The following is a 15,283-nucleotide window of genomic DNA, read 5'->3' as shown; positions in this document are numbered from 1 at the left end:
CAGAATAATTGCTAGATATTATCAAAAATTATAATTAAATGCATGTTCCAAACTAATTAATAAAATAGCATTTATTTGATAATTCACATTGGGTCCACTTGCTTATGCTGGTGAATTAGCAAAGGTTCCACTCAATAACTAACTAGAATGACAGCAGAGTTTAATTTCAACACAAGCCAAAAGTGGACTTTTTTCTTCACTTGCTACTTATATGAGACTTTTATAAATAGCGTAAAAGTATTTGATTAAAACCATTGCACTAATTATATTATGGGAAATGACATGTGATTTCAGCCATAACAAAAAATCTCAGATTTATGGGTTTTAGGCTGCTCAGAATTCAGGAATTCTTCTTTGTTGTTGTTTTTATTTGTTTTTATAAAGCAAGATTTTTCAAAATAGGAACAATTCCTGACACACAGCAAACCCTCAAGTATTTGTTAGTTATTTTGTTATTAGTGGATTCACATGCTACTAGAACCAGTCTTCTGTCCTCCTGCATGAAGTATCAGTACAACAGCCAGACCTTTCATTGTGAATTCAAGGTCTAGTTCTATCTCGTGAGACATTGGAAACTTGGGCAAGGTGTCGCAAAGCATGGAAATGATGAGTATGGCATTACAGAAGTGGGCCTCTCATAGAGGGAGGTGGAGGTGGGAAGGCCAAGAATCTTCTCGACTATGCTGGGGTTTCATCGAAAGATGATGATCCAAATAAAACAGCAACTTCGATACACATGTTTTAAACATAGATTTGCAGATGTCGGAATTGTTTGAAGTATAGTTCTGTCAGAAAGTCCAAACTTCCTTTCTTTTCACCATCTCCCTTGGAGATCACTCTTAGCTTTTAGTAGCTTTGCCTGCCGAGAGAGAATTTCTCTGGCTCCCTGCACCTATTCCTTCCAGCCCTGTATTTTTAGTTATTTGTTGGACATCTCAGCTAGGCATCCTGAGTGTGTATTACTTGCACTACAAATTCATCATATTCACAGAGTGCTTCCCCAGACTGGATGTTCCTCCCAATTTGCCTGGTTTTCACAGTACTCCATTCCTTGTTCCCTGAGTTCAGAAACTCAGTTATTATTGGCTTCTTCCTCACATCTCATTAGTTGAGTCCTACGCAGTTTCATATCCAGTTACTTCTAGTGTGTCATCCTTCTCCTTGCCTAGTTCAGGGCCCCCATTGCCTCTCGTCTAGATTATTCAAATAATTGTCTCTTATTCCTCCTAGCCACTGTACTCCTTGCCACCAAATTTATTCTGTGAGTGGCTTTGCCCTGGTAACATCCCACTCCTTCTCCTCCTAAAAACACTCTTCAGTAAATTCTGTTTGTGAAATTCTCAGGCTGACCTTCTAGGCCCTCCCTTTTATACGTTTTGTGTGTGTGTGTGCGCACGTGCGCGTGCAGTGTATTTTATCAGGCCGTGCTCAGGCCAGCTCCTTCAACCACTTACTGTGTTGGGTCATTGTTGAATAAATGAATTCCCCAATTAAAACCAATCCAGGACTTTCCCACATCATTTCACCTCTTCCTTTTAGAGCTGCTCCCTCCACCTGGAATGGTTTTTCCATCTTCCTCCCTCTTTGGTAAAATCCTTCCATTCTCTAAAACCCATCTCCAGTACCGTGTCTCTCATGAAACATAAGCTTTATTTTTGGTTTTGGAACCACCACAGAACTTCATCCTTCCCATCTTGCACCTGGTATTGTAATCACTTCTATACTTTTCTCATCATGCTTCCTAGATTACAAGCCACTTATGGGCAAGGCAGGTGTCTTACCTGATACTGTATCTCAGCATGACGTCTAAATCAGAATATGTGGATAAGGAGTACCGATGCATTTAATTAGGTAGAAAAAGAAAAGGTTTTCAAGCCTGGGCCTCCCTAATTTCTAGAAAGGTTGGCTTTCATTACACATTCCAGTACTCTTTGCTAGCTACACATCAAAGAGTTTGTTGAAATCTGATGATAAGTATGTACTAGAGCTTTCTTTCTTCCAGTTTTGAGTGTCTTATATATATTAATAGTAAACAGGGGGCTACATTATATCCTTAATGCAATTAGGCTCTTGAAATTCTTAATAAGGGAGTTCCAGGAACATAGTAGGTGCTCACAGAGTGGTTGTGGTTGAGTTGAATAATGTCATATTGAAAACCTCAAAAGAAATGGTGTGCCTGATTTCTTAACTATTTAAATTCTCAAGGCTCTTTAAAAACCATTTAGTTATTCTAGAGGGGAGAGAAGGGATGTCTTTTCAAGGAGATTATCATTAAGAATGTATAACACCATCTCTAAACTTGGAATAATCTTCCTTTTTCTTTCTTTAAGATTTAGTCGTCATGACCTCTTAATTGCTAAATCAGTTAGCCTTTGTCTCCATCGTCATCCCTCAGAATCTCAGCCTTTCTCTACAAGCATTACTGCCTTCCCCTCCTTGCCTGAACTGACGCCTGGCTCTCTCCCAAGGGAACCCCTTCACCTGCAGCCCTCCAAGGGGTGCCCTTTCATTTACTTCACATCAGCAGTCGGAGCCAGTGGCAGGGCTGATAATGGCTGTGGTTGATTCCCTCCCCCACCTCCTGTTCCTTTCCAGTCTCTTCCAGAACTGAACTCATTCTACCTTCTTGTGAAAACCCAACCCCTTTCAGGCCTGTGCCATGGGTCTCTACTCCCTCCTCAGCCTTGTTGGGAGATTTCCCAATTAATTAAAAACTTGACACTTGGTCCACTCAGAGCCTGCCATCATCCTGGGTGTCACTGCTGCTCACAAGGTCAGCCCCCCAGTAACATCATCTCAGGGTTTGGGCCACATCACGTCTAGTGAACCTCTGCCCTTCTTGACTTCAGTTACCTACTTATAGACCCCAAAGAAGACCTTGTCATCAGCCCTCACTGTCACCTCCAGGATCCATGCATGCCATCCAGTACAGCCTTCTCTGCCTCTACCCAGAGAAATCTTGAATTGCAGATCCGTTCCCAGCTTTCTAACTGTCTCTCAAGCCCTGGCTACTAGCTTCCCCCTGGATTGCTGCACTGGCCCCCTGACTAGTTTTCCCTCTTCTATTCTGCCACCTACAATCCCCCAGCAACCAGAGCAGTCCTTGGGAAACGTGAGCTGAAGCATGGCGCTCACTGCCCCACACACAAGTCTCCAGAGACTTCCCACTCCACTCGGAATAACAGCCCAAACTCCGCCTCACAGCCTATGAGGCCCTTTCTCACATGGCCAGGCTGCACCCCTCTGCAGCCTGTCACTCTCCCCTGAGTGCCCCTGGCTTTCTCCCTTGCTGCTGCTTCTAAGACTTGCATTGACTGCCCCCTCCCTTCGCTATGCGTGCAAGACTAGGTCCTCCCTCAGCTCTCAGCTTGCACACCGCCTCGGACCTTGCTGCGTGCCTTCCGTCTCTTTTATCTGAAACTGGGTGTGTGTGTGTGTGTGTGTGTGTGTGTGAGAGAGAGAGAGAGAGAGAGAGCACATTTACTGCCGTCTGAGGTTACTGATGTATCAGCTTATATATTAGCTCTCTTCCCTTCTAGGATGTAGACTCTGGAGGATAGGGACTTTGAATATCTTATTCACCTCTGATTCCCTAGCATCTGATAGTACCTGACTCATATTGGGTATTTAATAAATATTTTCTGACTAAGTGAATAGTGTAAGCATCCTACCTCCCTCTGACCTTCAGTGTACCATACTCTTCCTCATACCATCTTCCTTTCTTGGCCGAGGAAATTAATACCTGTTCTTTATATTGCAGCCCCATTGGCATGAATTTCCCTGTTCTTCTCACTTTTTCAGATTCCCAGAGTACGTGGCCTGTCCATTGTTCATAGCATTGACCATCTGACATTTTAATCTTTATATATGTTAGTATCTCACTAATGAATCAGCCCCTCAGCCCACCTGCCACCTACCCCCAGACCCCAGAAGGTAACTTCTGGAGAATAGGGGGTAGGTGGGGTTTTTTCTCTCTTGTATCCCCAGTCCTTTCTGTTGCATCCCCAAGTGCTTCTCGCACTGGGATAACCCAAGAAATACGTGACTGACCATCTACTCCCCCTTCCATGTTATTGTCTCTCCTGATTATCTACCTCTGGCTGCTCTTGCTGGAGGTCCCCCCTACATGTTGTAAGCATTTTCTTAAATTTTGCATCTGGTCTACTCATTACATAATCTGCCCCAGGATTATTCTTTTTCGCTCCTTTAGCTTCAAGTATCACTTCTTTGTGGATGAGCGCACATCGATCTTTCTGATCTGAACTCCCTTGTGAATCCGAGTGCTCAACTTCTGGTTGAGATGTTTGGGCTCTCACCTGCCCTCAGGTTGAAGAAAACCATACCATTTACCTCCCCGCGTGTGTACCCTTCGGTTATGCTTCCCTGTCACCTTCACTAGTGTATTGTGGCCTACCTAGCCACCTGGGTTCCGAGCCTGAGAGCCCTGCTCGGCATCTCTCTCTCCCAGGCCACGCGGCCAACATGTCTCCAAGTCCGTTGCTTCGACCACAGGAATATATCTCCTGTCTTCCTAGCTTCCCACCACCTCCGCCTCAGCAATCCTACATACTCCTTCTCTTCTACAGCCCAGTTCTAACCCACTTCTCTGCGTAATCTACACAGAGAGAGAAAGCCCTCTGCCCTCTGGTCCCCAAATCTGCCACAGCCACATCCTTTCTGGGGACATTTGGGACTTTGTTGATGATGTCCTCTCAATAATGGTCTGAATTTTGATGCGTGTGGCTAGCCTGTAGATTTTTGCATTAAGGAACTATAAACTGTTTTGATTCTAAAACTTCCCTGATAGGTCCAAGCTCCTGTGCTTTGTCTACCCACAAATGTTTTCCCTTGGTATGTCTTTCATAAACTTCTTCCCGTAAACGGAGCACATTCTGAAGCTCCGTGCCAAAGACAATGCCATCATCTCCAAAGTGGGCTACTGCCCGTGATGGTTCCCCAAGACAGGCCCTGCTCCCTCCTGCCTACCACCGACATCTCCTGCCTCCTGAAACCCAGCATGCATCCCAGCGGCCTCACTTGCTGACTGTTCCCTGACTTCAGTGCCTTAAGAATACAGGTGTCTGTTGAGGGAGATGCTTTAACTTAAGTTGCATTTTAGAGCCAAGTGCTTTCACAACTGGAGGGTTTTCCCTGGAAATGACCTGGAGATGGAGGTACTGATAGGAACTCACAGGTGGGCCTCTGGGGCAGTCACACAGGATGCTTTTTTTAGGTTCTAATTCCACTGGGAATGGGATTACTAGGATTTGTTATTGTCAAGTCTGATGGGACTTAATCCAAAAATTTTTTTTCATTTTTTGGTGGGTCATATGCCATTTCAGTATCTAGGCCTAGATCCTCTTATCATCTTAAAACTTCATAATTTTAGCTTACTGATTTTCATTAGTAAGTCACTTGATTGGAGTGAAGTGATCTGTAGGTTAAAATCTTATCACAGCCTTCTGAATCACCCGAAGTAGAAGGCAATGCAAGTTTGTCGAGTGCCCTGGAGGAGTAGTTACTATGCTGGGCATTGGTGATCTTATTTAATTCTCTAAGAAGCGTAGGTAGCATTCACTCCATTTTAAAGATCAGAACCAAGTAAGGTTCAGAGAGGTTATGTAACTACTGATGTCACACAGCAGCTAGCGAAGAGTTGACACTATATTTGATCATAGATTTAGCTCTGTGGCTCTGAAAGTTATGTTCTTTCCACCATATGCAGTAAATTTGACTTGTTTGCAAATCATACGTAGCACTGAAAATGTTTTATTTCTCGTCTCATTACAGAGATCAGTTAAGTAACATTTTTTGCATTCTCCCTTTCCTATCTTTTCTCCTCGCCACTGCCTTAGAGCATACTCCTTCCACGTTACTGCAGACGGTCAGATGCAGCCTGTCCCCTTCCCCCCGGACGCCCTCATTGGCCCCGGCATCCCCCGACATGCTCGCCAGATCAACACCCTGAACCACGGGGAGGTGGTGTGCGCGGTGACCATCAGCAACCCCACGCGACACGTGTACACGGGTGGGAAGGGCTGCGTCAAGGTCTGGGACATCAGCCATCCCGGCAACAAGAGCCCTGTCTCTCAGCTCGACTGTCTGGTGAGTGAACGTGGATGAACATGGTTTAAGCCTTCATGCAGAAAATAGGACCTGGATGTACCAGCAACACACAGAATTGATCCCAAGTGGGTAGTTGTCTTCAGTGGTTTGTGCTGTTTGACTAGGAGCGCTGACGAGAAGATGTGCCTTCTTTCAGTTACTTAAGGTGGATTTATCTGGTTCTTCACGTGTGGCACTTGCTCCAGTGCAGTTTTCATTCACCCTGCCCAGTGCATGGGAGCAGGCAGACCACTTGTTTTCCTATCTGATAAAGGAGTTTAAGAAAACTACAAGCCCACGGTGGTTTCTGTGAGAGTGCACCCAAGTATCAGAATCTGTCACATTATGAGACAAGAGTGACTTAACACTTCACGTGGCAAACACTAGCTACCCCATTAGCTGTCTCATGGGTACTCGTCCTCGGGTTGTTTAGGAAATTTCAGTTTGATTTTCATCCTTGGACCAGCAGTAGAATGTTTCACGGCAGCACGATGCTAGGTCAGTTTAAGGTAACTGCACAAGATTCCCATAACCTCACGAGCTGGGAGGAGGTGGTGTCTTCTGTCTCGTAACACGCCTTGGTCAAGCCTTGCCTCCAGTTGGTGCTGCTTAATCAAGCCCGTGCTGCCCCTTGGCCAGGTAATGCAGGGCCAGGCGAACGGAAGGGACCACAAGGTCTCTAACTCCCTGGCACTTGTTTGGCGGCAGAAACGGCCTTTCAGCAGCCAGGCCGAGTGTACCCGGTTCCCGGTATGGCCCCTCCAGGGTTGTGAGGGCTGCTGCGTCTGCATGTGCAAATGACTCAGGCGGCTGGTTGATTTGCTGGTGCCGAGAGTGGGTCTAGATCTTTGCGTTTTCATGCTAATTAAGATTAAATATCTCAGTACTGAATTTTGTAGATCAAGTTTAAGTACTTCCTTAATTTCATGTAATTTACTAGCATTAATCTACTTTATCATTGTCATAAGTGAAAATAGCTCATTGAAACCAGGAGGGAACACAATACTTTTATGGATTTCTGCTCTCATGTTAATGCTGTTTTCCTTTCCTCATGAGTAACCTCTTGATGGGTTTTGTCTCTACAGAACAGGGATAACTACATCCGTTCCTGCCGATTACTCCCTGATGGTCGCACTCTAATTGTGGGAGGGGAAGCCAGTACCCTGTCCATTTGGGACCTGGCGGCTCCCACCCCGCGCATCAAGGCAGAGCTGACGTCCTCGGCCCCCGCCTGCTACGCCTTGGCCATCAGCCCCGACTCCAAGGTCTGCTTCTCATGCTGCAGCGACGGCAACATCGCCGTGTGGGACCTGCACAACCAGACGCTGGTGAGGTGGGTCAGCAGGGTCCCTGACCAGGGCACTGGATTTGCCTGTGCTGTGCCGGAGAGCTGTGTGTGTGTCTTTTTAAAAAAATGAAACACAGATGTCTTACTAAACATTGTTAAGAATAGCGCCATTTTAAGATGCTGTAAAATCTTGTCTTCTGCACCATTTGAACTTTTATCGGATGAGGGATTGTTTTCTTTCTTTTTTTTTTTTTTTTTTTTTTAATTATACGAAGCATCAATCACCAATTCAGGTTTTAAAATAGGAGGTCAATTTTATTTATTTTTCTTTTTCATAAATTTATTTATGTACTTATTTATCTTTGGCTGTGTTGGGGCTTCGTTGCTGTGCGTGGGCTTTCTCTAGTTGCAGTGCGCGGGCTTCTCATTGCGGTGACTTCTCTTGTTGCGGAGCACGGGCTCTAGGTACGCGGGCTTCAGTAGTTGTGGCACACGGGCTCAGTAGTTGTGGCACACGGGCTCAGTAGTTGGTGGCTCGCGAGCTCTAGAGCGCAGGCTCAGCAGTTGTGGCACACGGGCTTAGTTGCACCGCGGCGTGTGAGATCTTCCCGGACCCGTGTCCCCTGCATTGGCAGGCGGATTCTTAACCACCGCACTACGAGGGAAGTCCCAAGAGGTCAGTTTTACATAATTAATGCACATAAGGTGCCCATGACCTCATGAGCTCGTTAGACATACGTCGTTTGCCACCTGTGCTAACAAACCATCGTCGTCAGTAGGTACTCACTGAGAAGGTTCACAGTGCGTGGCGCAGTCCTTGGTGCTGTGTGTATCTGACACATTCTTTCCTCCGACAAATGATCATTGAGCTCTTACCCTGGGCCCAGGCATTGTGTTGGGTGCGCCTCACCCTGAAATGATCTAGATAATCTGTTGTCCCACCTTACAGGATGGATAGACATAACTATGTCTGTTTAGAAATGAGGTTGTGTAGGATCGGCACTGATAGGAAAAGCCCTGAAACACGTGTGTCTCCAGATGTCAGCACCTGAGAGAGCAGGAAGCCAGAGGTGTGATCCACTAACGGGTGTGCAGAGGGTGTGATGGAGCCCAGCTACAGGTCCAAGGGAGGGTGGAAGGAGAAGAGGCCCCTGCTGTCCGTCTGTAATGTATTTTGCAGGACGGAGCTCTATAAATGCTTCCAAAAAGAAAATAGTTATCACTTTTTCCCCTTTTGGGTAAGGCTCTTCTGAGGAACTGCTTCTAAGCCCCAGCCCCCGTGTCTTTCGTACATTCTGCCTGCTCCTGGGGCAGCTGAGTCACACGGAGGCTCTTTGCACACTCCTTACTTGAGAGCGCGGCCTTTCACCTGGCACAGCCGCCTACAGCTGCGCTGCTGCTCGCTGGCAGAATTCGTTCTGCTGCTCTCTGTGCCCATCCCCAGGGCTTTTAGAAGGGAAACGACTCCTTACATCCTCTGAAATTCTCTCCTCCTTTCATATCACACTGACAGAACAGGTCTCAGATTGTGTCTTTGATTAGTTCATTTTCATGTTGCTGTGTTTTCTTTTGATTCAGATGGAGATTTTTTTTCCATCAGTTGTTTCAATTGTGTTTTAGCATAAGAGTAATTTGAAGAGGACTTCCTAAGTGTTCGAAAATAAATGTGCAGGAGATTCAGCATCTCAATTAAACTTTAATCTCTCTACGTATATGCTTTGTTATTACTTTGAATAATAGAAAATATAATAAACCAAAAGGAAATCTGCCAATAGGGCCTGTAATGAAATTGACGGCTGAGGAATTCTAAACTGAGTTCACCTAAAAATTACCTGTTGAAGGACTTTTCTCCATGTTGACATCTTCAGGCAGTTCCAGGGCCACACAGACGGGGCCAGCTGTATTGACATTTCTAACGATGGCACCAAGCTCTGGACGGGCGGCTTGGACAACACGGTCCGGTCCTGGGACCTGCGCGAAGGGCGGCAGCTGCAGCAGCACGACTTCACCTCCCAGGTGCGCACTCGTGCACGTGACATTTTAGAGACCTGGTTTTGTGAAATATATGAGAGACTTCAGTGGCAATTCATTGACTATGTGACAGAGTCACTTTTGACTCAGAATTAGATAACTAAAAATTTTGTTGTTTTCTGTCAAAATACAACAGTATATATTTTATTGAAGGACAGAAAAAATTTCATTTATTACAGGCTTTTATTAGCAGGTTTTTATTTCAATGACCATTACTCTATAGATCTTTGAATTTCACACAATTGATTAATAAGTTAGATTGTGGAGATCTGACTCATTACTTGGGATCACACCTTTGACTTTGATTTCTTCCTGTACAATTCACATTATCTTGATTTCCCTCATTATTTAAGTAATATCCCCAGAGGAAGCAGTGCCTCCCCTTTAAAGGAAGTGTGTCCTCTGTAGCCATCATCACCATCACCTGTTTTAATTCTAGATCTTTTCTCTGGGCTACTGCCCAACTGGAGAGTGGCTGGCGGTGGGGATGGAGAACAGCAACGTGGAGGTGCTGCACGTCACCAAGCCCGACAAGTACCAGCTCCATCTCCACGAGAGCTGCGTCCTGTCACTCAAGTTCGCCCACTGTGGTAAGCAGGCCCCTGGCGTCCACTGCCTGTCATTCCTCCTTCCTCCTGATTCATTTCAAGTCCGGTCTTTAGTTCATTGGCGTGTCCCTCTTCAGAATTATATTACTTCCTCACACATGCCTACTTCCCTAATAACCATGTAATTTTCTGCAGTTTATCCACTTTATCCTTGCCCTAAGTATAAATGACTCATTAAATCTAGGAGAGTGGGCTTTATTTTTCCAGTGAAAAGAAACTCTTATTTGTTGCAGATTAGGTGAGTTTTCTGTGTATCATTTGATGCTCTGTAACACAAGTCTCAGAACTCTGACAAAGGAATAAACACTACCTTTTTTGAAACCCTGTTCCTATAGGCAAATGGTTTGTAAGCACGGGAAAGGACAACCTTCTGAATGCCTGGAGAACACCTTACGGGGCCAGTATATTCCAGGTAACACTTCACTTGTGTAGCCTTCACTCACTGTGCGCTCACTGCTTGGTTCTCTGTGCGTTCTCGCAGGTTAATAACGCATGGACGTGTCCTAGGAGGTAGGAGCTAGTGTCACTCCCATCGCACAGAGAAGAAAACTGTGCCTGAGGGGGAGACCAGGGTCCCAGGTGCGAGCTGTGCCGCCAGGAGTTGTGTCCCGTTCTCTCTGAGCTCAGAGCCAAGGTGCTGTGCCCGTGGCCCTAACTAGCTCTTCACGCCCCATCCCTTTTTACATGTTAGAGTAGCAGTTTCATGTCTTCTGTGTAATTTATTTGTTTATTTAGTTTTAATTATGGCTTTTAAAACTTTTGTTTAAAATTTGAGCATTTTGCTTGAATATTCATTCGTGTTGTTATTCCTGATTTCCCGCCCCCAAAAGAGTGCTGTGGAAAAGTGTAATAAATCTTGATTAATTTTATGAACTTTTATTCTTATTAACTCAGTGGTACTTTGTGTAGTTTGTGGAATTATTTGCAGGAGAACCAGATTGTAGGCATGATACACACTCACATACAAATCTCTCTCTTCTCTCCTGCTAGTAGGTGAGAATTTCATAGGCCAGTTAAAGAAGATTTCGTTTTTAATCTTCTGTATTTAGGATGTTATTTTCTAGGTGGTGGTCTTTTTTTAGGAATAACATAACAGCGTTGCAGTTTTCTTGACCATGTGGTACTAAGTCGTAGAGGAGATTAATTCATTTGAATCTAAAGCTGCATATATTGAGTGAAAGTACTGTGCAAGATAATAGGACAAAAATAGCAGATTCTTACTGTCATGAAGTTTATAATGTAATACAGTGGTTTTTGTATTGTCGATCACAACCTTTCAGATGGTCCCAACCAGCACTTCTTTAAAAAATGAAATTAAAAAATGTTAAGAGTATATTTTTTGTAGTGAGTATAAGTATTATATCTCGTTTCTCTGGGTTATGAAGTAAAATTATGTCTCGGGTCTCTGGGTTGTGAAGTAAAATGTATTTATTACAGGTTGTGTTCCAAAAGTTTGAGAAACACTGGTAGTGGGTTAGCATCTGCATGTCAAACGTTTATTTTTTAACTGTTCAAAGTCCCAGTTAAAATCCTGTGGGGTTTGTTTGTTTAGCACAGTTTAGTTAAAAGTTAACCGTGACTGCTTTGCAGTGGGTGTAGTTGAACATGGTATTTGGAGCTCTAACAGGAGTGGTAACATTTTTCTTCCTAACTATTGAACTCCTCCCCACTTGGACATTTACATTCTATTTTTACATAGGGAACAACGAGGTTTTATGTTAGAAATATTTTTACATTCCCTATCTCAAGAACTATAGTATTTTCAATACGGTTCCCCATTATTACCTCACCTGGACTCTGAGGCCACCTTCTGTCGTGGCAGACAGGTAAGCTGTCTCTACCTAATTACCTCTTCTAAGGAAAGTGAGGGCCACGACAGGTTAAGTGACGTGTCTAGCATTCTGCAGCTCCGTCTGCATCCAGGCCATCCGAGTGAAGGCGAGGGTTTTCACACTGAGAACCCTCTGCTCTTAGCTGGAGACTAGGCTTTGAAGTAGAGCCTTCCTTCATCAGCGGCCGGGACTGCCTTTCCTCGCTTGGGCTCCTGTTTTGGTCAAGGGAACATGTTATGCTTCTTTTTGCTCCAGATCCTCCAGTCCTGCCTCTCGGTACTCGTGGGTTTCCTTTCAGTCTTTAATGTGTTTGTGTGTCTCTTTCCCAGTCCAAAGAATCCTCATCGGTGCTCAGCTGTGACATTTCTGTGGATGACAAATACATTGTCACTGGCTCTGGGGATAAGAAGGCCACGGTTTATGAAGTTATTTATTAAGGACAAATCTTCATGCAAACTGGACTCCTCCTTGTAGCACTTTGTTCTGTCATCCTTCTGTTCCCCAGCATCCGAAACCAAGGATTTCCAGTACTCATTGCAGTCGTGGAGCTCAGTCCCCGCCTTCCCCCACTTCCTCCCTGCTGTTGAATTGTGAATACTCGTTAAGAACCTGTGATACCAAATCTTCAGCTATCTACTCGGAAGAACACGGATAACCCTACTTAACAGTGAAAGGAATCTTTAATTATGTATTATATCTGTAATATATTTATTTTGTTTAAAGAAGGCTTTCTAACAATGACTGACTAAATAAAGCTGTCTGCTCCTGCATTGATAATGAAGATGCGTTGTATTTGATACCCCTCCCCCCCTTTTTTTGGCAAAGGAGGGGAAAGGAAGGTTTAAAATAACTGATTAAAAATGTCACTAAATGTAGACTAATGACTGTATAGAGATGTGAAATGTATAATTACATATGGAAGCAATATGTTGCTGTGTTGTTAGATGTTTTTGTTTTTTACTTATTTTAAAGATGTTTGGAAATTTGAACAATTAGAAGGTGACAGACCATGTCATATTCATTTGAGTCTATTTGGACAACTTTAACCAATATATCTATAGCTTTAGATTATATTCGATAAAAGTAATTGGACTTTTTCTTTTTTTCTTTTTTTGACTTGTTGACAAGTGTCTTTGTAATATGTTTTTAATTCCTTTTTTTTTTTATTGTATTATAGACATATGAACAAATTAAATTTGGCCTCAAAGGGAGAACTTAATCCCTTCTGGGTATTTTTGCCACATTTCTTTGCAGAGGGAGATGTATACCTTTGGGCAGTTTTGTCATTACGAGAAATGATGGGTTATTTTTTGGCATGTTCTTTGGGAACCGCACAGATTCAGGGGAGGATTCCTCCCACTGTGCCAGTCAAGTCTTTTACAAGACAAGGAGCAGAGGAGGATTTGCAAGGACCTCCCTCTGAAAATCAGAAAGAATGGACTCTCACCTGGGATGAGGACTTGCTTTCTTTACCTCCGGTTCTTTCCATGTCTTAGCTGGATGTCCCTGAAATGGACACAGGCTGTGCCATTGTGCCAGAAACATTGTTGTTATCTTTTATGTTGTTGTTGTTGCTGTTAAACTATGATATGTGACTCCTTTTTTTTATTATTATTTTTTGTTTGAATGCTTTAAAAATCTTTTAAGTCTGTGGATCTGCTGATGTACAGTGCCTTTGCTGCTATGGATCAAAATCAAGAGAACTGTGTAGATAAACTTTATTGTGTAAGTAGAAAATTACTTAATTTCATACTAGAAATGGATGGATGCTGCAAGTTGAAATGGATTGTCCATTGACGTTCCTAATGTGGTAGCAGGAAAAAAAAAAATGGTGTCTTAAGTGCTTAGTGTTTGATGTCTTTAACAGTTTCGTAAAACTCTACAGTGTAGAAAGATTTTGATACTAAACTGTGCATTGTACATAGTTCTAATGCATTGTATTGACCACCAGTACTTCTATAATGGTAGATTGTTTGTGCATTCAGACTTTTAAGCATTAAACATAAATAACTTCTAGTATGCTTATTTCTAATTCTTCGTTTTGCTGGTTTTAGTTTATTTTTCATCTTTGACTATGCCACTCGTATATATTAAAAGTTACTAGTTTTATTCAAGGGAGATTGCTGTAAAAAGTCATGTGGGCTTTTTTATTGTTGCTGTTTTAGTTCTGTGTTCTTACTTGAGAAGAGCTAGAAGGGAGGGTGGATAAAGGTTATCGATGACGGCAAATATTTATTGCGTGCCTCTTTAGTTTGTCAAAAAGTTGTCGTGTTACTGAAAGCCTTGATGCTTTAGAGCTGTGCTGTTCAATATAGTTACCACTAGCCATTTGTGGCTGTTTAATTTTAACTTGATTAAAATTTCAGTTTATCAGTCATACTAACTACATCTCAAATGTTCAGTTTGCCACATACAACTAATGGCTAGCATGTTGGACTACATAAATTTATAGAACATTTCCAAGATCACAGAAGGTTCTGTGGGACCAACGCTGCTTTAGAGTTAGCCGAGCATACCATTTCCAGCCTTTGGGGTTTGGGAAACATTTCCAACGTGATACACTGAAGTCTTTGAATGCCTGAGGTCCCTCGGGCTGCTGCTGCTTGGCTTTGTGAAGCTTCAGCATAAGAAGGCACTTAAAGAATTCTAAAGTTCTGGGACTCAAAAACCTGACATTTTACGCATCCACTGGGTAGAAAGAAGGCTGGGCGTTGGGAGCCCCACGGTGGTCTGGAGTGTCTCAGTGATCAGCTGTGAGAGGTATTGAGTCTTTAAGTGCTAAGAGTTCAGCAGTGTTCATCATGGAAGCAGCACTTCAGACGTGAGTGCTCTGAGTGCTGCTACATCAGATGATAACGTTCTTAAAGTATTAGCTTAATTAATTTCTGTTTATCCTTATTAACATTTCTTATAAAGCAATAGAGAATTGGAGTAAAAGAAAAATCATTTTGACACAAAGACTATGACACTTGGCATACTGTGTTGACACTTGCAGAAGAAGGGAAGTGCCTGCCTCAAGGAGTTAGGATTTTTGTTTGGTGCCTGGTGGGTCAAGTCTGTGATGCCCTTCAGTTTTCTCTTTAGAGAGATCCAAAACACTGGCCTTTGCACTGGATTAAAAATCGAGGCGAGTGCATGAATAAACCTAGCTTTTTAAAATAAATGGGCATCTATTTCCTCTCACTGCTGAGGTTTTATCTGATTAGATTTTTATGTCTCTGATATCAGTCTCAGGCCTGGATTGATGTGCACAGCAGTCTAGATGTTGTCGCTGTTTTAATTATAACTTGGTCTGCCATAGCTTTTACTCCAAGTATGGTCTTGCAGAGTCTGAAGAACGACAAAGACAGAATCACCCTGAACCAGGGAAAACTTAGTTCCAATGAAAGAAGAGAATGGTGTGTAGGACCGGAAGGTTG

The 15,283-nt window shown here is 43.4% G+C and overlaps 1 protein-coding gene across 9 annotated transcripts in view; it reads left to right on the top strand.

Annotated features, from left to right (window-relative positions):
* TLE4 (TLE family member 4, transcriptional corepressor) overlaps positions 1 to 13,880 on the top strand; it is a 144,567-nt gene extending 130,687 nt beyond the window's left edge. For all 9 annotated transcript variants that reach the window (XM_082470951.1, XM_082470956.1, XM_082470955.1 and 6 more), the window contains 6 exons: positions 5,856 to 6,105; positions 7,191 to 7,438; positions 9,262 to 9,409; positions 9,864 to 10,014; positions 10,368 to 10,444; positions 12,194 to 13,880. In XM_082470951.1, coding sequence (XP_082327077.1) covers positions 5,856 to 6,105; positions 7,191 to 7,438; positions 9,262 to 9,409; positions 9,864 to 10,014; positions 10,368 to 10,444; positions 12,194 to 12,301 — 982 coding nt within the window. In that variant the 3' untranslated portion in view covers positions 12,302 to 13,880. The remainder of the gene's footprint in view (positions 1 to 5,855; positions 6,106 to 7,190; positions 7,439 to 9,261; positions 9,410 to 9,863; positions 10,015 to 10,367; positions 10,445 to 12,193) is intronic.
* Positions 13,881 to 15,283: the final 1,403 nt, after the last annotated feature.

Source organism: Balaenoptera physalus (assembly GCF_965194825.1).
Source record: "Balaenoptera physalus genome assembly, chromosome: 7".
Taxonomy (NCBI): domain Eukaryota; kingdom Metazoa; phylum Chordata; class Mammalia; order Artiodactyla; family Balaenopteridae; genus Balaenoptera; species Balaenoptera physalus.
This window is presented reverse-complemented; position numbering and strand designations above follow the sequence as displayed.